The sequence below is a fragment of the Dermacentor silvarum genome, chromosome 10 (assembly GCF_013339745.2).
Source record: "Dermacentor silvarum isolate Dsil-2018 chromosome 10, BIME_Dsil_1.4, whole genome shotgun sequence".
NCBI lineage: Eukaryota > Metazoa > Arthropoda > Arachnida > Ixodida > Ixodidae > Dermacentor > Dermacentor silvarum.
In genome coordinates this window covers 144,327,937-144,350,222 of record NC_051163.1, presented here as the reverse complement: position 1 = coordinate 144,350,222, position 22,286 = coordinate 144,327,937, and the positions used below count along the sequence as shown (strand labels likewise).

At 44.9% G+C, this 22,286-nt stretch overlaps 1 protein-coding gene across 1 annotated transcript in view; it reads right to left on the bottom strand.

The window, feature by feature from the left end:
- Nucleotides 1–22,286, bottom strand: part of LOC119431026 (calcium-dependent secretion activator-like) — a 629,635-nt gene that overhangs the window by 165,632 nt on the left and 441,717 nt on the right. Inside the window, exons 21-22 of the mRNA XM_049657435.1 lie at nucleotides 5,262–5,418; nucleotides 4,194–4,335 (exon numbers count right to left, since the gene is read on the bottom strand). Coding sequence (XP_049513392.1) covers nucleotides 4,194–4,335; nucleotides 5,262–5,418 — 299 coding nt within the window. The remainder of the gene's footprint in view (nucleotides 1–4,193; nucleotides 4,336–5,261; nucleotides 5,419–22,286) is intronic.

The window sequence follows — 22,286 nt, the reverse complement described above, 5'->3', positions numbered from 1 at the left end:
CTGATAATTAACTCTGGCTTGGGCATCCAGGGTTGATTGAATGCACTGTCCAAGACTGTGCTGTGGTTGAAGGCAAAAGGTGGAGCGCATCAGAAACAGGACACAAGAGGAATAAAACAAACAAGACACACGTTTCTTCCTCTTGTTTCTGATGCGCTACGCCTTTTGCCTCCATCATCTTATACCAACAAGTCCAACGTGCAAGGTTAGTCAACTGTGGTTGAAATGAGGGCACTAAAGACTAAACTAAGTAAAAACGACCAAATCCTAGACACTATCCAGCAACGACTTAGTAAAATAGAACAGGATTGTGGTTCTTTTGTCGCTATAAAGACTCAGGTCAAAGGCCTTGAGACACTTGCTGAGAGCCAGGCTAACCAAATCGCTGCTTTAACCTCCCGTGTAGACGAGGCGGAAGACAGGGCGCGTAGGCAAAATTTGATATTTTACGGTCTTGCCGATGCAGACGGAGAGACCTGGGCACAGTCAGAAAAAAAAGTGATAGATCACTGCGCATCTCATCTCCAGCTAACCGTCGAAACACGAGATATTGAGCGCGCTCACCGTCTTGGCACTTTTTGTTCCGAAAGAAAACGTCCTGTGATAGTGAAATTTTCACACTTCAAAGAAAGGGAGCGTGTTCTAGTGGCGGGACGTAGAATCAAAGTACCTGGTATAAGCATTGCGGAAGACAACTCACCAAGCACTCGCTTTTCTCGAAAACGCTTGGTCGACTTCGGGAAAAGCCAAAATGTTGCATTCAAATTACGCTATAACAAATTAATTATTGGGAACGATACATACATATTTGACAGTACCAGTCAAAAAGTTGGCAAACTCGGATCGTAGCAATCGCAATCTGCCCTCGAACTTAACCAACGAACTGCTCTGTCGTTTCTTTTCACTAACATCAGAAGTGTCTTAAACAAAGGTGATGCTCTAGGCAGTCTTATCGACTCGTCTTCGTCCAACCTTGTAATACTTACTGAAACCTGGCTAAATTCATCTATTAATGATCAAGAGCTTCATTTTATTCTCCCTGGGTTTGATTTATTTCGACATGACCGTGAGAACAAACGAGGTGGCGGTGTTCTTATAGGCGCTCACCGCTCCCTGCAGTGCGCCCGTATAACTGTTCCCTCCCCTTTAGAAATCATTTTCGTCATCTGCAAGGCCATGAGCCCACCCATTATAATCGGGGCTTGTTACCGTCCCCCAGACAGTGACCGCTCATTTACATCATTGTTTCATGATGCATTACACAAAGTATCTTCTCTGTATCCCAAAGCTGCTATCTCTATCTTTGGGGATTTTAACTTTCCATCCATTACCTGGTCCGACCTAGCTTACACTTTATCAAAACAGAATGAAGAAAGTGACTTTGTAAACACGTGCCTTACATTTGGCCTATCGCAACTAATCAGCTCGGCAACCAGATGCACAGCGCAATCTTCTAACATTCTGGACCTTTTGCTAACTTCACAACCAGACAATTTCTCCCCGCTTAGTTACCTCGATAACATCAGCGATCACGCAGTGATTCACGGCATGTACACATACAAATCGATTCGCCTAAACGCCAGGACAAAAACAATAACACTATATGATAAAGGAGACTATGACGGTATGAACAACGAACTAGGCAATTTTTGCGACTCATTTTTCCCGGATTTCCACGCACGCTCCGTAGACTTAAATTGGTCCCTGTTTAAAAATGAAATGCAACGACTAATGAAAAAATATATTCCAGTAAGAAATATCCGTGAACAACCTATGTCGCCATGGTTTAATGCAGATTTAAAACGACTGAAGAACAAAAAAAAGCGCCAATTCAGATCGGCTAAGTTGGCAAATACTCCGTACGCGTGGGACAAATATCGATCTACGGCTAAGCTATTCGATTCTGTTTTAGCAAGCAGTAAGCGCACCTTTTTCGGCTTCACACTACCTTCCTTAATACGCAGCAGCCCGAAGCAATTTTGGAGGACCATCAATCCTCGTGATTCTTCGACATCTATATCTCTGTTAGATCAAGCCGGTATCGCCATTGCAAAACATGAAGTTGCCGAGACTCTTAATACCACATTTTGTTCTGTCTTCACCCATGAGCCCTCCCATAGCCTTCCAGCATACCCCTTCTTTGATTATCCATGCATGCCCAGTATCAATTTCGAACCCCGTGGTATCTCTAAAATCATCGACTCATTAAAACTAACCTCATCTGCAGGCACTGACGGTATCAACAGCAAAGTATTAAAAAATACTAAACATATCGTCAGCGTCATTCTAGCGCAAATTTTCCAACAGTCTCTCGAATCAGGTTCTGTTCCTTTAGATTGGAAAATTGGCAAAGTTATACCTATTCCAAAAAATGGCTCAACAAATACTTACCGTCCCATTACCCTCACCAGTGTGTGTTCAAAAATAATGGAGCACATTATTCACTCCCACGTTGTCAAATTTTTAACTTCTGTCGATTTCTTTACTCCTAACCAACACGGATTCCGGCAGGGCCTTTCTTGCGAAACTCAATTAGCTTTCTTTATTAATGATATCAGTTCTAGTCTAGATAATAACATCCCTGTAGATGCCATATTTCTCGATTATGAAAAAGCCTTCGATAAAGTACCTCATCATCGACTCTTGCTAAAACTATCGCATCTCAACTTAAGCCCCTTAGTACTTGAATGGATAAGAGAGTTCCTCACCAACCGCCAACAGTTTGTTTCCGCCAACGAAGTCAACTCCACCTTCTCTCCTGTCGCCTCCGGTGTCCCACAGGGAACAGTACTCGGCCCGCTACTTTTCTTAATTTACATCAATGATCTACCCGCGTGCATCTCTTCAAACATTCGCCTATTTGCAGATGATTGTGTCATTTACCGTTCCATCACAAATCCCACCGATAAACTAATGCTTCAGCGCGACCTAACACACGTTGACAATTGGTGTCAAACCTGGCTCATGGTGCTTAATGTTAAGAAAACTTCCGTAATCTCTTTTCATAGACGACAACAATATCAAACTTATACGTACATGCTTAATGGCGAGGTCATTTCTTCAGTAGATTCCCTCAAATATTTAGGACTTCACATCACCCGTGATCTCACGTGGTCATCACACGTCATGCACATCACAAACAAAGCCAACCGCACCCTTGCCTATCTACGTCGCAATATCGCACTTTGCCCACCCTCCGTTAAGTTATTAGCCTATCAAACTCTTGTGAGACCAAAGTTAGAATATGCATGCGCAATCTGGGACCCCCATAAACAAAACCTTAGCAAGACCCTCGAGTCGGTACAAAATCGTGCAGCCAGATTCATCTTTTCGGACTACTCATACCATACAAGTGTCACTCAGCTAAAATCAAAAGCTAATCTTCCCAAACTAGATAGGCGTCGCAAAACCTTCAGACTCTGCCTTTATCATAAACTCTACCATACCCTCCCTCCCGAAAACACCCTTATCAAACCAGCACACCGTCTTTCAAGCCGTATCAGCCACCATAAAGCCGTTTATCCACCACATGCTCGGACAACTGCTCATCTTCATTCCTTCTTTTCTGAAACAGCCGTCGACTGGAACAACCTTCCAGTAAGCGCCATTGTTCATGCTGATCCTGTGCGTTTTAGGTCTGTCATTGAATCACTTGCCTGATTGTGTCAACTGCTTGTATTACCGGTAGCACTATCTTTACCATGTTTATGTCGATGTCCTACTGTATTTATCGAGATGTCTGCCTGTCTTTGCTTGCCGTGTAACATACCAAATTGTGTTCTTGCTAATTTGAATGCTCGCCCACCCCTCATGTAAAACCCCTTCAACAGGGGTATTTGAGGTATTGTAAATAAAAAATAAATAAAGTAAATAAAAATACCTGGAAATGACTGCCGGTATGCGCAAGCTCACGTCAGTGGTTGGAGATTGTCTGATCAAAAAATGCCACAGCTCACTAAACTATTAACTTTTTTAAATAATGGCCGACACTAGATGCATTCTTTGCCGTCGTCATATCTATGCCGACACCAACATACATAATGACACTTTGGCTTATTTATGCTTAATATACCATTCTCAACCATCATTTGCTTTACCACGTTTTGTCATGGTAGCAGCAGACATTTTTCGGGATACCTTTTTTTTGCAGTTAACTAACCACATTGTTCGAGTTTCTCTGACAAGTCACTCACCCTTTGATCTCCCAGTGCTCTTTCTCAAAGCCCTTGTGCAGTGACTGGGCAATGGAGGACTCCATGAGGTCCACGTAGCGAACCACTTGAGGAGCAAATGTGTCTCGCAGATGCTGGTGGAAGCGACCTCCACACAAGTTTTCTGCGTAAGAAAGCTGGTCCTGATGACACAGGCGCTTCAATAATCTCTTTTTTTTTCCTCATACAACCCTGTGCATCGTACTACCTGCACAACTTGAAACTGGGCAGCCCCACACTTTTCCTGTGCATGCATGCCAGTCATCCTCTGACAGCATTTGTGTCAAGCAAAGTTGCGCTGGTGACATGTTACAGTAACTCTGACAGCACAAATCATGCTCATTATTTCACATCTCAAAGAACCGGAGTAGTAAACACCCAAATTACCTAAATTGTATAGAATGGACAAAGAAAGCAATGACCAACATTTACCACGGGTGAAGCCGCATGCACTGGCTACCAAGACAAGCCTTCTCTGGCAGATGTCCACTTGCGCTCTGCTTGCCAAGTGTAGACAAATCAGCAGTCCATGGTTTTATGAATGATGTGCTACCATGTGGTTGTTATTTCCGCAACATCTATGAGGGATCTACCAACTAAAAACCATCTGAATGCAATTTAGGAAAGTTTGGGTTAGGTGGTGAGTTGTCCTAAAATATACGCTCACAGTGCAAGGCCACACGTAGACAGAGACAAGAAGACATGGACAGCACTGACATCGAACTGAATTTTGATTACACTTATATAGGGCTGTGCAATGAAATCACAATGAAATCCTGTCTGAATGTGCATGAGAATGACAAAGGCCTTGCCTTCAATGGCTATGCTTTCCCAGTGGTTGTAACCAACTCACTGGCGAAAAGAATTTGCAGAACAGGGCTCAGCTGGATATTTTTGAAATGTTGTATGTGAAAATGTGAGCATGCAATTGAAATGTCTTTTGTTGATTCGCTGAGTGCATTTAACACCTGCTGTCTCCCACAGAGCTTTCACTCTGTTTGGATCAACGGCAGGAAGAATCCAACTGCCTTAAGTGTAAAAGCCACCCACCATCAATGCGTAGGTAATCGTTGAGCACTTGCAGCAGAGGGAAGCTATCCCAGGTGTCGGGCGGCTGCTCCGCGAGCACCGCGTCCATGTCAACCGCAAACAGCGACCAGAAGATCTCGGCATGCTCCACCAGCAGATCGCTGAACCACGCAAACGCCTGCAGCACAACAACGATGACACTGGCTTGCACGGCACCCACTTGATATGTATGCCGTGCAATTCCCTTCAAATTCTGATCAGCTGCAAGCTATGGGCTAGAGAATACCTGGGGCAACACTCATTCGCACTCCACTGCAGCAATGTCACTCAAGAAATGTAGATTTTGATGCAACGAGAGATGGCACAATTACACCAAAACCGTTGTGCTTCATTATGGAGGTTGCCTCTGTTTTTTTCGCTTCCAGAAGAGAACTGAGACGTATTTTCCAAGTTGTAAGAACTCCACTGTGCAAGAAGGCGGCAGGTCAGCAAATGTCGGAACTGCTGGCTGCAGCCGATTCCTGGCCACAGCCAAAAATGCTCGTGCACCACAGGCACACACGCTAAGAGTGGTAACCCTCATAACTAGGGTTTATTCTTGGTGTAACATCAGAGAGTGTCTTTCAGTTTATTCTTAGCCCAAAATTCAAAGTTTAGCAGAGACTACATGTAAGACAAAATGAAATTTAGAGTTTCTCAACTTTCTTTTTTTTTAGCATTACTTAGAGTTTCGCTTCACTTTTATTTTTAAAAGAAGAAAAAAAAGCAATCTTGAAAAAAGAAAATAAAAAAGAAAATTGCAGTGTAGCTGCAGAAATGTTTTTATTCATCATAATGTCCCGAGAGATGCCCCACCCCCCAAAAAAAACCTACCCCAGTTTTTGGCATGATTTTCTATTTTTTCAAACACACCAAAGATAGCCCACAGATTTGGGGGCCGAATGAGGATGCCTGCTCGTGCTGGACGAGCTGCCCATCCCCAACAAGACTTTGCAAGCCAACCCTCGAGCCTGCGGGCTCGAGTTGGATGAAACCATTGGGGGGAGTAATGACCAAGGGCAATCTGAAGAAAACCTTCACGTGGAAAGACAATGTGAAGCTCGGGTCCATGCCCTTGGGCATCTGCATCCAAGAAAGTTGTGGTCCGATTGTTCAAGCGCTGTCTACACCCCCGATGATGGGTCCAAAGACGGCGAGCTCCTCGAGCGACTGGCATCCCTCGTCCGCTTCCCTGCCTGTTCCACGTCTGCCCATGTGACCATGACAAAGTCATAGGTATTTTTGTCGACAATGACTGTTCCTTTGAAGGTTTTGAGGAAGACTGAATAGGGGCATATAAACAAACCTTCACAAGTTCTGGCGACAATGTTTTTTTTTTTCTTGACTGTGCACCAAAAGTTAGCTCACTTTCTCTTTTCACCAAATCTGCTGTAGATTTTAGGTGGGCTATCTCTCAGGATATTGCAGTAGTCCGAATTTACAATACCGGAAGGGATTATCACCATTACAATACAACACATATACACTTGTAAAGTTGAGAGTCTGCCAAAATCTTGTCCAGTCTAGAAGAATCACGAAGCGAAGAAAACACACACTGATATTAAAAGCTTTGCATGTGGGCTAGAAATGCATCTTTGGTTAGCAGTGTGACGATCTACATGGGAAGTGACAGGAAAGTGTGGTGCTCACCAATGATAGAAAAAGGGCACAAAAAATTTGCGGGAAACTAAATCTACCTAAATTAGCCTCATCACTAAAAAACAGTGCCAACTTGAGCCTAGGAATGTTTTTCTCTGTAAAAACTCACACGGTGCCCTTACATGTGATTGTCTCAGAGGCAGACACTTGGTAGCAGTCACTTACGAAATTTTTGCACACACATTTGAAATGTCTCACAATCCGCCTTTTCATTTTACTGTGCTGCCCTCTGCCGCATGCCGCCGGAAATATTTTGGAAGGGTGCTGGGGCTTTTGCCGGTTGATTTGTGAAGCTGAATTTCGTGGATTGCGAATAATTATAATGGCTTCTGCGGTGCAGCATGTCGTTCCTGGAAGAGCACTCACCAACTATAGGGTCAGCAGGCGTGAGTGCCCTGTTTTGTTTATCGTGTGGCCAATAAAGGCACGCTGAGTTCCCTCTGCTGGTGCGGCTGCTTTGGAGTTTGTTGTCGCCAACTCCTGCACTTGCACCTCGCTTTTTTTTCAATTCTTTTTGCCCATTCTTTAGACATTTTGCATAAATAAGAAGTTTTCAAGCGCGCAGCCCTCCGCGTCGGATTTAGCAAAGCGGTGTACTTGTTTACATCGACATCTACAGCCACAGATCGTTGTTAGCGTCAAAAATTGGGGAAAAGGTGCATTGCTGATATGAAAAAAAAAAGGCAGAATGTCGAATAAAACACACATATCGGCTCATATGAGCCGCGTTATTCCACCGTGAGATGAGTAAGTATGAGCGTATGAGTCAACAGTGACTGTGATCCAGTTACAAATATCGGGCTGTTAATTTATTACTGATTCTCGCCTTTCCTTAATTTCATCATACTTAGTTTTCACGTGTCATAAAGCACTATTAGATAAAATTGTGCAGGCAGAAGCGCTCATTTAAAGGCCGTGTTGTTCTCCTGCAACAACGCGGATGCCATCGCTGACACTGTTAGTAATATATAACTGAGCGAGGCGACCGTTTATGCTGCTGTACTGAATGTACCGTCTCTTGTTTCGCGTTTGACGCAGAAATAAACAATACATCTCAGGAATTAAGAAATGTGTCAGAATACCAACACGTACAAACCCACCCATCTACATTGCGAATAAGAGCGGCAGCCTACGGGAACGGTCGACGTACAGATGTTGGCACAGCCGTTGGGCACAGCACTGTGTCGCCGCTTGCAGCTTACTCTGTACACGCCGTGCGAAGCGAAGAGTAGTTTATTTCAAATCGCTAAGGCCAGAACTGAACTATAAAAGCAGTTTCCTTCGTCCTAACTTGCTTACTTTTCAGTACAGGTCCGCCGGTAGCGGGTGCACGAACTTGACGGCGCTAGGCCTAACCTTCGCTGACCAGGATCAACATTGGCTCAAACTTCATGTGCACAGCTTGAGAGGGTCGAAGCTTGTGCATTTCAACCTTTCAACTTCATAGGCATGTTTTGACTCACTTTGAGCGCGATTGTTTGTATACACCAATGAAGGTGTCGCGGCTATCGCGTTATCGGTCCGACGGCGTATCGCGCGGGGTTAGGTCGAACGATGGTAAGCACGGTGATTTTATCGGTGCTGTCAACAAGAAAGCCCGTCGCTGTACCAAAGTCAGTCTTACGCTACGCACGCTTAGAATACCGCACCGACGTAGAGCTACCAGTGGAGTTTCATCGCGATATACGGCACGAGTTGGCAGTAGAATGCGTCCGAGCGCTTTTTTTTTTCGGGGGACGTTTCCCCGAGATGGGGCCACACGGCCGCGCTATAGCCACGTGAGCGACCCTTCCAAATCGTTTCGGGACTAATCCGCCAGGGCAGGGCGCATGTGCCGTCAGGCCATGAAAAAGGCGGATTGACGACTCCTTTTGGGGTGACTGGATCTGGACAGATCACAGAGTTTCTGATAAACAAGCACAGCTGAGCGTTATTTGCCTTTTCCATTGAAATAAAGGACCTTCATTACTCATCGCCTCATGACACACTGCTCGTCGCTGTCTCCATTTGCACTGACATGTATGGCAGCATAGCCTTTCAAAATGCTGCTGGCATCACCATAGGGGGATTTATTGGGCTTTTAGATACGAATTTGAATTTGGCGTTTGCCACTTGGAACGGCAAGACGTACCTACAAAGGGACGGAGTTTGCATCGGTTCATGCATGGCGCCTGTACTGAGTGACATCTTGCTATAGCCACTTATGGCCGTGCACTTCCCGAATGCCTTCCGTCTCTTGTGGAAAAAGGCTTTAGGATTGTAGATTATTTTTTAATTCTTTTAGATACTGACGCCAACACTGTTGAAACTAGCTGGCATGCTGCTTAATTGCTGTTTGAAGATTGTCTTCATCCATTAGCCTTGACCCATGAGCTGCCAAATGGCGACTCGATTAGGTTTTTAGATCTCAAACTCATTTTTAGGAACAATCAGCTGTGCTGGATGTATGAACCCAGAGATAGCAAAGATTTTTTACCATTTAGCTCAGCCCATTCTAAGCTAATCAAGTGAGGAATCGTTAACCTATGCTTCAGTAATTCCCTTTCAAAGTCATGTCACCACTTAATGGAAACTAGTTTCGGAAAACAGGTCCAGAGGCTTGAGCAATCGGGGTACCCGGGCAATCTAATGATGTCAGTAGCGGGAAGCTTGCAAAAGCAAGAAAAAATTAGCAACCCTGATTCTGCCACTCCCAGAAAGAGAGTCACAGTCATCCCTTGCATTCACACATTGTCCCATAATCTCAAGAAAGTTGGTCGGCGTGCTGGCATCGATGTTGTGTTTTCGGCACCAGGTAAGCTGTCACACTTATGCAGGCAGTTTAACTGCAATCCAAAAGAAAAAAAATTACTGCAGAACCCATCATAATAACAGCTTCGTCGCATGCACACTAGGTAGGCGTTGTTTACAACATTCCTCTTTCCTGTGGCCGCGAATACACTGGTCAAACGGAACACTGTCTCAATGAACGATTAAAGTGGCACAATAATCATGTTTGTAACTCCGTTTATGGTCATGGATGCCGAGAACATCAACGCAAACCTTTATTCGATAGCATACAAATTATCAGTCACCACAAGCAACCAGAGAAATTATTGAAGCACTTGAAATTCAAAAGTCCAGAGAGTGCTATGTAAGTGCCACTTCATTGTCACTGTGTGATAAAGAAATGCAATATTTAGTCACAAGATTTGCATATTGTATGTTGGAAGCAGGAATCCCGGACACGTGCTACCCATCTGTACTATCTGTTGTGCCTTAGGGTGGTATTTAAGCCTTGCTCATGTGTGCAATAAAAACTGTTGTAAGTCAGCGCTCTTTCCTGTCACTTCTCTCGCTTGCCATGTCACGTTGCTAACCAAAGATGCAACTTCACCAACACGCCACCCTTGCGGCTAGAAATGATTGTACGTGCAAAATAAGGCATGAACTAAGAATAGACAAGGACAAGCTACCACTCACAACTGATTTATTTCCTGACGCATCGCTACATATTAGCTCAGAAATACGCACAACAGTACAATGAATTACTTAATAGATTAACACCGAAATTACCCTATCCGATCACCAACGAAATGAAACTTGTTCGCATAAAGTGACAACAAAGGAACGCTGATACACCTGCCACCGCATTTCCAAATCTCGACGTGCCAAGGTATCCCACATTTTCAGTAGCATACCTGCCAGCAATGGCTTAAACATGCAAGTTTTGCAATGACGTGGCTGATGGCATCCGGTGCCATTGTTAAATGACAAGGCGAGTTCTCGCGAGCGGTCATTTATATGCTGGCCTGTTTGGCCAATGTAAAACTCGTTGCAACTTGAAGGAATTTCATATAGTACAACTCCTACAGAACATTTCGAGAAGCACCTTACGAGCTTCTTGTCACACTCGAACTTTTTAGAGCAAAACCATGCCATGTCTCGCAAGGTCAATCATCGCGTCGGAATGACCTCGAGCCGTGGAGTGCAAGCCGCCGAAGCGCAAGTGTGACAGGTATGATGCGCGAGAGACATCGCAGCTACGCTCGCTTGGAGCCTCGCCGCTGCGGTACCACGTGACTAGGCGAGGGTTTAATGACTGCTTCGCCGGTGCCTGGTCGCTCAGTCTTGCCATGGATGGCGCGCCGGCTGGGCCATCTGTGCCTGCGCTTCAGTGCAAGCGACAGGCTGAATCTAATCATCCAGTAGATACAGTAAAAGCTCGATGATACGATCACGGCTAATACGAATTTCCGGATGATACGAATTTTTCTGTGGTCCCGGCCGAGCCCCATTACTTTACAACGTGCTAGAGAACTGTTGTTACGAATCGATTTTCGGCCTGCATCGGTTGATACGAATAAACGCCACCCCACTGACGGCCGCGAAAGAGAACAGCGCGCAGTCACGCGCTTTCTCCCGTTTTGGTGCGGAGGCGCGGACGCGGCGCCGGACAACGTGGACTCCGCGACTGGGCGCGAAGAGTTTGAAGCGGTGGCGCTTTTGTACTTTTCATTCTTTTCGGCGGCCGCCCATAGGACGGAGTGGCTGCTGTGCTTTGGGCAATAAATAAAAGTCAGAGGTGAACTCACTCAGGCACATGTACGTAAAAAGCATTTATTTCTTGAAGAAAAAAGTCTCTAATGCCCTTCTAGTGAGTGAGTTCACCTCTGACTCTTTAATTTATCTACAGTCGAATCTTGTTAATTCGAACACGCTTATTTCGAACATACCGCGCACCGACAATGCTCTTAGCAGCGCGCCAAATCACGCGGCGGCGCCTCCGACCGGCATTGCTCCGACACCGCCATAGAACAAAAGCTCAGGAGAGACCCCTCAATGCCGCGCGCGAAGGAACGGGGGAAAAAAAAGAACCCGCGGCGGAAATTTCCTTCTCTCTCAAATTGCAAGGTCGCCGTTTCTGCATCGCGCCGGAACAAGCGTGTACGCGCCGACTAGAGTGTTCTAGACAACCGTATTCTAGCACACACTAGTGCCGACGTCTCAGCCACGCGGATAAAATGGCAGTGAACCCTTCTCTATTTTCTAGTCACATGTTGACCTTGCACGATGCGGCAGCAGCGCAGAGGGAAGCGGCAGCAGCGCAGAGGGAAGCAGCGGCGGAGGCGCAGTCGGGCCAACGAAACTGCTCACGCCCGCAAACGCTCGCTTCCTGATAACGGCAGAAAACGAAACTTCAGGGAGCGGCTAAAATAATCTGGCGCCAGCACGGCGGCGGGCGCGCACGGAGATGTGCGCACGGAGTCAAAGGTGAGAGAGCTACGAGGGAGTTGAGAGGGAGGGCGAGGGGAGCCACCGAAGCGGCGGAGTTGACGCGGCCAAATCCGCTTTCCTGCCGCCCTCCTCCCTCACCTTCGACGGTCTCCGTGCGCACCCGTGTGCCGGCGCCGCCCGCTCCCTGAAGCTTCGTTTTCTGCCGTTATCGGGAAGCGACCGTTAGCCGGCGCGGGCAGTTTCGTGGCCCGCGCTTGCTATGCGCGCTTGCGCGCCGCGATATTTCACGACTCGCACCGTTCGTGCATCGTGCTATGGTGCACGAATACTTCAAAAATACGTCCGTTTAATTAAAACAAATTTTCGGGCCCCTTCGAGTTCGAATTATCGAGATTCGACTGTAGTTTTAATTGTGTTTCGATGATACGAATTTCGGCTAATACGAATATTTTTCGTGACCCCGTGAGATTCGTATCATCGAGCTTTCACTGTATAGCTAGACGGCAGGCTGCGAAATCTCAAGCAAAGGCAAAGTTGGCTGCTGAAACCCCAGAGCAAAGGGAGGCCAGATTAGCACGGTATAGATAAGCTTACCAAGCGCGGAAGCGTGCATTAATCAAACAATGTGTGCATAGGCTTTGCAAAACCAAGCCAAACAGACAGTTCGCTTGTGATAACTAGGTTTACAAGAGTTCTTTTTTATCGCTGACACACCCACCCAAATACGTGACAATTTGCAGGCACCTTGCTGCATCATTTTTCAACGAATGGGCCACTTTGTGGACATACAGGGTGCATTTCCCTTTCTTCCGGTATAGTGTTTAGCTCATGACGAAATTTCTTTGACAAAGCTTCCGCTACCGAAGCCAACAGTGAAACTGGGAGGCCAGTCGTCCCAATTGGGAGCTTGTCTATTCTTAGTCCATGTCTTATTTTGTGCCTAAAGCCATTTCAAGCCAATATACCGACAGCAGACATTACTTGGGCTCCCACGCTTTGTCCACAGTGAAGGGAACGCATTGCATGCAGGAGTACCAAGCACTGTACATGTTAAGCTGTAGCTACATCATCTTACCACTAAGATGTGCACTAACAACTTTTGAATAGTTGTCTTGTGACCACAAGTCCTGTTCGCAAAAAGATTGTTTTGCTAACCTTTTCCTGGTATGCATGTGTTGGTATTCAAACTTGGATAACATTTCAGCACCAGCAGACAAGAATATAACAGATGCACAAACTTCAAAAGTTTATTCTCTGGTGCATTTATACACCGTGCACAACTGCGGCACTCGTGGTAAAAAATGTCACGCTGCTCCATCCAAAAAAGGCAGGTCGACTGACATAGTGCTCACACACATTCCGCCTAATAGGTCAGGCCTCTGTAATTTCACACATTTTTTTTTTTGTCAGGCAAGAATAACACACAATCATTAAACAACGGCGCGCAGCTGTTGACAACGAACAGAAAGATGACCATAGTGGTAATTCCTAACATTCAAACTCTCCGAGATTGTGACGACACATTTTTCGTGAAAAACTCGAAAGAAATGACATATTTTCTAAAAAAACCTGACAATTTTTTGACATCGAAGGACCTGTATTATTCCTTGCCACTTAAGAAACTATGCTAACTTACGTAGAAGATCACACCAACGATTACAGAGCAGTTGCATTTCAGAGCTCATCTGGTTCAAGGCTTCTTAGATTTGCTCCACTTTTATCTTGACAACACATGCAGAATGGTATTTTTATTCACAAGCAAGAGGCGTGCATTGGCTCGTGTTTGGAACCTATATTTATTGCTAGGTATACATTTTAAGCCTATCATGACAGATGTTTATCAGACAAATTTATTGATCTTAGTGTTTAGATGTGTCAATTATTTTTAGTTTTTTTTAAGCTGGGCTCGCACTCAATGTTGGATAATATGTTAGAGATTTTTACTGAAGCTCTTCATTCATTAACACTCACGGTTGAGTTGTCGGCCGAGGGGACACTGGAGTATTTTAGATATCCAGCTTCGCCTGTCTGAACCTTTAATGAGCCCTTATTACTGCATAATTCAGCTAATTTAAAACTGATTATAAGGGGTACTGCCAACTTGTGCATAGGCAATGCTTTAAGAAAGATCCATAGAAGCTTAAATATACAGTCCGAACGTTTGTCTGCAGGGTGCTACCTGAATACAGTAATGTGGTGTCGTGGTTTCCGAGTCGGGCATCACACAGACAGTCGCGCTCTAGCCTATGCTGCTGGTGTGTCTCAAAATGGGTAGCTAGCCTATGCTCGGAGGCTTAGCGGGCCCATGCCGTCATCCAAACTTTTTTGTATGGAAGAGTTGCTTCATCGTGATGAGTTACGAAGAGGACAAGAGGTTGGAGGAATCAAACAATGGTTTATTTACATGGGAAGGCAAACTTGTTTAAAGACAAAGGCATAGGATACACCGAGTGCCGTACATGTTAAACTGTAGCACGCAGCTGCATCATTCTCAGAGCACTGGTGCATGAGCACGCTACATCATTCAGGGATCACTTGCTAGGCAAGCAGTTCATGCCCTAATCAGCCAATCCGGTGGTCATGTAAACGTCACAAACTTAGCTTTCGAGGATGGGAAAGTCAACACAAGGCACAACCATTGAGGTGCTCATGTAAAGGAGGAAGCGAGTACATCATACTACATAGGAAGCTCTCCTACATAGAATGGCATGGATGCGGTCAGCACGGGCAACTTGCTGAATACACACATGCTCTTTTTCTGGCCCACACCTTAAATAAGGCATGCCTCCGAAGACGGTTTCCCAGTGACGTCATAGGCAAGTTGCTCGGCAAGAATAGAGATGCGGATTCTTGTAGGAATGCTGAATTTGCCAGCATCTCAGTGTACATGTTGACTCAGTGGAATGTCATCTGACACCGATATCACACCAGACTTGGGTAAATATGTCAGCTGTAGCAATACCTGACACATGTCTGTAGCAGAGGATTTCCAGAGGAGGTCCCATACGGACAATCAGATGAATAGTTAAACGAAAGACTGCGGTTGTGCCCTACCTACCCCCTCGAACTTGACACAGTCCACGAACAGCATGCGCTGTTGTGAATGTCTCAACAAAATTTTTCAGTTGTGTGTGGCGCATGGAGCTCACAAAAGAAGCATCAAGTCACCTTTTTCTCAAACACTCTCTTTTCAAATGAGGCCTTCTCACCCGTTTCGAAGCCGCCAGCGAATTGCATGTATCGTCGTATGCAAAATTCCCATACACGGCTGACAGTGACTGATAGCAGCCATCAACCAATAAGGGTGTTTGGATCAGTGCACTTCTTTCTGCTGTTACTGTGCATATTTGTTAATGCAGTTTAATAAACAGGCGGGGCATGTCACCGCATCAAACACGGTCATGCCAACACCGCTCTCTGTGCAGGCTTTCCTGATATGGACCGTCTCGGCGCTGCCTTATGGCTTCGCCGACATCCAGCTATCTGAGGACCCTTCAAGACGCTTCGCCGGCTGCCCCTGTTACTTGCCATCGAAGAAGCCACCGCATCCCCGCTATTTCCCGTGTGGAACGAGCCACTCATCTGGCAACCTGGTGCTACAGTCAACGCGGGATCTTCGTCATGCATATTTAAGCCACGACTGCACCGGCGCGACTTGGGGCATGTCACCGCATCAAACACGGTCATGCCAACACCGCTCTCTCTCTGTGTAGGTTAGTTACTTAACCCATGCTTGTTGTATCCGTACAAGTGACCCCTTGTAATTTGCGGTGTCGTGCCCACTTGAGTTTATTGACTCTTGCCGCAAACTGTTTCATCAAATGTGCTTACATTGCATCAACGCTTATGCTGTTCGCCTTTTGCTTGTGCTCTCTGGCGACGTTGAACTGAACCCTAGTCCTGGTAATGACGATACATCAGCAATCCTACAAACAATTGCTGCGGCGATATCCCGTCTTGAACTCTCGCAGAATACTGTACTTACTGAGCTTTCGAGCATTCGTAGTGCACAGAATAGCATTGAAAACCACGTCAGCACTCTTTCCCTGCGGGCTGATGCCTTCGAAAAAATAGTACAAGCAGGTCAAGCCAACGGACAAACTTCATCCCTAAGCTCGAACAACGAAATTACCAGGCTCTTCTCTCCTCTGAATAAAAAATACTAACAGAAAAGTGCGACGACGCAGAAAATCGCTTGCGCAGGTCTAACTTGAATCTTTTTTGGTATCGCGGATTCGAACGGCAAAACCTGGGAGCAATCGGAGACGCATGTAATCTCCTTTTGTTCACAGCACCTTGGACTGACGATAAACAACGACGATATAGAACGTCCGTTTCCAGGTATCTAAACACCATCCAATCATTGTCAAACTGGCACATTTTAAGGTCAAGTCGAAGATCCTGGCAGCAGGGCCAAAGCTGAAGGAATCAATATTTTCGATTAGAGAAGATTATTCGGTGCCCGTTCGATTAGCCTGTAAAAAAATTTTACTCTTTTGCTAAGGAAAGGGACGCCACGTTCAAAATACGTTACGACAAGTTGCTGATCGACAAGAAGCAATACATATATAATGCTGCTACGGATTCCGTTATCGAACTTGCTTCATAGCGGTCACCGCCCGCGACCAAACCCCAGCTTACACCAGCTAAGCCTTTGCAAAGTACACATGTCACCCTATCTTATAATAATATGGCGGTCATGCTCACGAACATTCGCAGCTACTTACCAAGAAAGAAGCTATTGAAGCCCTTCTCCAAGATAACTGCTCGGATATTGCAATCCTTACTGAGTCGTGGATTACCGTAGACATTAAAGACAATGAACTCCTTGATGACAGTAAATTGTTCAGTGTCTATAGATTCGACAGAGTTGGCCGAAGAGGAGGCAATGTCCTGGTTCTTGTTAAAGCAACGGTCGATTCATATTTAGTACCCGTGCACTGTAGCCTCGAACTAGTGCGCGTTAACCTGTCTCTTCCATTTTACAGAACCATACTTATCGCCTGCTACCGACCGCCAGATTCTGATTGTTCTTTTGTTGATGAGTTGTATTCCGTCCTCTTACATCTGCAGTCCCTCTATCGCCGCGCTAACTTTGTCCTCTGTGGAGATTTTAATTATCCCGATATCGATTGGGAGCAGTTGTCAGCATGTTCTCGCCAGTCAAAAAAGTTTTTAGAATTAATTCTTACCTTCAATCTTGTTCAGTCTGTTAAAACTCCAACGCGAGGTACCAACATTTTTGATCTTGTATATCTCTCGAAACCAGAGTTGTGTCAGGATCTCTCGTGCACTAGGGGCCTTAGTGACCACGTGTTATTTTTTAATTTGGCCATTTCAATCTCTATCTGCAAGCCATCATTAAAATATATTCGCAACTATAACAAAGCTGACTATGTGAAAATTACCCGTATCTGGTAGAGTTTCTTCATCACTTCAGTGAAAGTGCCTATTCTCGAACAATACTAACTGGTTGCTTTATAAGGAAAAAATACTGTCACTCATGGAATCACATGTACCTCTTATCTGCATTCGTGCTGATGCTGATAAGCACTGGTTTTCAAACGCTCTTCGACGGCTATTAAATAAAAAAAAGCGTCTTTTTCGGGCCGGCAAAAACGCAGACTCACACTCAAAATGAGACAGGTACTCTGAATGCCTCCGTGCTTATACGAATCTTTTAAGGCGATCGACAAAGAAATTTTTTCATAAAGACTTACAGAATATCATTCAAAATAACCCCCAAAAATTCTGGAAGGTACTATTACCGAATCACAACTCACCACAAAATATTATTTTACATGACCAAGATGGCTCAAACATCCCTGCAGTGCAGATGTTATGAACTTTTCTTCCGTTTTTACTCACAAACCAGTCCTTAATGTACCCCGCACTCACAGCCATAATTTCAGCCTCCGATTTTCATTTCAGCTGAAGGCATAGCTAAACTTATCGATAGCTTGAAGCCATCTAGCACTCCCAGACCTGATGACATAACTACAAAGATACTAAATGGCACTAGATCATGCTAGATATTACAAATAATCTTTAGTCAATCAATTTCCACTTCTTCAATCCCAGATGATTGGAAACTAAGCAAGGTTGTTCCGGTTTTCAAGGCAGGCAACCATTCGGATCCATCAAACTACTGCCCAATTTCATTAACATGTATTGTTTGTAAAATGCTAGAGCATATAATTTATTCACAAGTCGCTTCTCATCTGGACAATAATTCTTTCTTTTTTCACAAGCAACATGGTTTCCGCTCTGGATTTTCTTGGGATACACAGCTTTACGAGTTCACCACTGACCTTAACCTAAACCAAGATTCTTCATTTCAAACTGACATTATATACCTAGATTTTTCTAAAGCCTTTGACCGGGTCCCACATCAACGTCTGATGGCTAAACTTTCCTCCCTCTCCCTAGATTCCTTAATACTGTCCTGGATTTCCTCGTTCCTTTCAGATCGCACTCAGTTTACTGTTGGCAACCATCGCTCAAATACCTCCAATGTTATTTCAGGCGTACCTCAAGGCTCTGTCCTAGGGCCCCTTTTATTCTTAATCTTTATAAACAACCTCCCTAGTGGTATTTCGTCCTCAATTCCCCTTTATGCGGACGATTGCATCCATTATCGTCGCATAACTTGTACCACTGACCAGTCACTCCTGCAGAAAGACCTCAGCATGATAGAAACCTGGTGCGCCCTCTGGCACACCAACTGAATGTATCCAAATCTAAAAGTATGCAAGTGTCGCGAAAGCGATCCATCCTAAATTATGCATACTCTTTAAACTCCACGAACCGTGCATGTGTTGACTCGTACCGATATTTACGTGTCCTTATCACAAACAAATTAAACTGGTCAGAACACATCACAAAACTAGTTGCAGCCACACCGAAAACACTTGGTTTCATTAAACGGTCTCTTTCTTTATCCCAAGTTACATCCGCAAACTTGCCTACGAGGTATACATTAGACCTAAACTGGAATATGCCTGCGCGACAGTGGCGCACCCACGGGGGGGTGTTTCGGGGGTTGTAACCCCCCCCCCCCCCTAAGGCTGACTTAACCCCCCCTTTTGTTTAACCCCTTTTCTTTCCTTGCGCATTTGAGTACTGCAACTAAGATGTAAGATGCGCAATCGTCTGCACACTCGCAAAAAGCGCATATTTTTTACAATTTCCCGTGAAGAAATCGAAATTAGTGCTGTTTAGATGGTATTGGCAAACTGCCAACCCGCCCCTGGCAGAGATCCTGGGTGCGCTACTGCTGTGCGATATGGAACCCTCACCAAAATTATCTAATTGAATTACTTGAAAGCATCCAGAATCAGGCAGCTCACTTCATCTGCTCTGAATATGATACTCGGGTTAGCGTAAGTGCCATCAAATCATCCATCAGTCTCGACTCATTAGCTCAACGAAGAAAGACAGCACAGCTGGCACTGTTTCATAATCAATATTACCATCACCCTGACCTTCGAACCTCCCTTTTAGTACCACCTGTGCGAACATCACGCCGGCTTTTCAATTCCATGAGTGTGCAGCGTATAACTGGCTCTACAAATGCATTTAACAAGTCATTTTTACCCCTGGCCATAGAAGAATGGAACTCGCTTCCCGAATCAATTGTCCATGAACGTAACAATTCTAACTACAGGCGGTTAGTGTCAGCTCACTTTTCTAAACTAAAGTGATCATCAGCAGATGTCTTCCTTTCCTTGCTGAACCAAATGTTAAACTGGAATCTCGCTTTGTAGTTGATCCTTAATCTTATTTATACATAATATTGTGGCCTGCACCTTGACATTATTTATTGTAAACTGTGCTATAAAACGCTGTGCTCTCATTTTCCTCGCTTCAATATAGTTGTATTATGTAACCACACCTTCTAGTACTTGTAATTTTGTGCTGTAATATCCCTACATCATTGTTTTGTAAACACAAGCGGAGATGCATCACATGATGTTCTTTTTTTGTTATGTTCTATCGAAATGTAAAATTTTAACATGCCTCGTTGTTTGGGATATTTTACTGTTTAATAACATGACCGCGCATATATTTTTCTTTAGATGCCCTCCCCTTATGTAATGCCCAAACCCAGGGCCCTTAAGGGACAATAAATGATGATGAAGTAAGTGAAAATCTGCGTTTCTTATTTCGATAAAAATTACATATTTCCAGTACGAATTACGAGAAGAAAGGGAACCGAGGGGCCCGATTTTTATAATCATATCATAAGAAGCCAACAAACAATGACACCAAGGACAACATAGGGGAAATTACTTGTACTTACTAATTGAATTAAAGAAATGATAAATTAATGAAAAATGAAAACGGATGAAAAAACAACTGTCCACAGGTGGCGAACGAACCCACGTCATTGCATTACGCATGTGATGCTCTCACCATTGAGCTACCGCGGAGCCGTTTTCCTGTCCACTTTCTGGGGTATTTATGTTTTTACAACTAGAACTAACCCTGGAAGTGTTAGCCAGCGGGAGCTGGCTAACACTTCGCGGTAGCTCAATGGTGAGAGCATCGCATGCGTAATGCGAAGATGTGGGTTCGTTCCCCACCTGTAGACAGTTGTTTTTTCATCCGCTTTCATTTCCATTAATTTATCATTTCTTTAATTCAATTAGTAAGTACAAGTAATTTTCCCTATGTTGTCCTTGGTGTCATCATTTGTTGACTTTTTATGATACAGTAAGAATTACGTATTTCTGGAAGGAGCCAGCTATCATCTACTCGCGCTCGGCCGCAGCTGCCCATGTTGAAATTAACCTCCGGCCATGCTGCTCATTGGAGTCACAACCGTCGGGTCTTGCTAATTTCGATTAATTTTGAACCCTCAACTAGCCTCGAACCGTGCGAAACTTAGTCAGGTCTTTAGTACGCTTGCCAGTGCATGCTCACTCCTGGCCGTTCATGGCTAGAGACACCTTGGTAGACATTGCTTCATCTTGAAGCACTTGAAAATGTGCAATTTGGACGTGGCTACTATGCGACAGTCAAGCTAGCACAGGACAAGGCTGGTCTGCACCATGTAACACTGCCAGACTGGAGTGCCCACTGTTGTGCACATCGCAGGAGTTGCATGTAGCTGTATCTGCTACGTAGCATAGAGACTGCGGCCGCAGTGGAGTGCCACGACGAGCTCTCTCGGTGAGCTCGCTGAGGAAAATCGCATGCTCCGAGTGGTCTCTGTGGGTGACGTGGCAAGCCAGCCCGAGCGCCACCATCTGACTGGGACAAGTCGCCTGCTTCCCAAGTTGTCGCCATCATGGTCGAAGTTTGTTACGCTAGGAATCCTTTCAACGCAAGTGCGGCATCCATTACTTTTACCCTATGTTGGCATTGCTAACGTACTCGCACGAGCGAAGATAGAGACGACCCTCAAAAATTGTGTGATTGCTGTAGAGATAAGTGCCACAGGAAATGTGCTACTTGCCACTTGGTACGAGAAAACAAAGCTGCACATAGCTATCTAGTACACTGCAGCACATCTAATTAAGAAATGAGACACCATAAATTAAACCGCAAGCTGAGGGACAGCCTCAGAGTTTGGGGCGTCATAGGCACCAAAATTGGTAGTAGTGGTGAACATTCAACATTAAATTTGAACCTGCACATGACATTCCCCAGTCAAAAAAAAAAAAATTGACTCCAATTAGCTATTCCAATAGGAATCAACTAGGGCCAATAGGAACCAATTGGGAAATGTTTACTTCCAACTGGTTACGATTGGATCAGAGGAGAAACCAATTGGAGTTGCCAATTGAAATGAACTGGACCCAATTTGAACCGATTGGAAAATCCCTAGTTCCAACTGGTTATGATTGAGTCAAAGTGAAACCAATTAAGTCCGATTGGACTTGCCAATTGGAATCAACTGGGCCCATTGGGAAATCCTTACCACCAATTAGTTACGATTGAGTCAGGGATGGAACCAATTGAGTCCAATTGGACTTGCCAGTTTGAACCAGCTAGGCCCACCTTACATTCAGAATTGTAGCGATTTGGGCCTGTTGGTTGTACATCGGAAATAGTTTGAAGCGCAAATACACAGACACAAAAGAGCACATGAAACACAGACGAGCGCACTACCAACAAGATTTATTG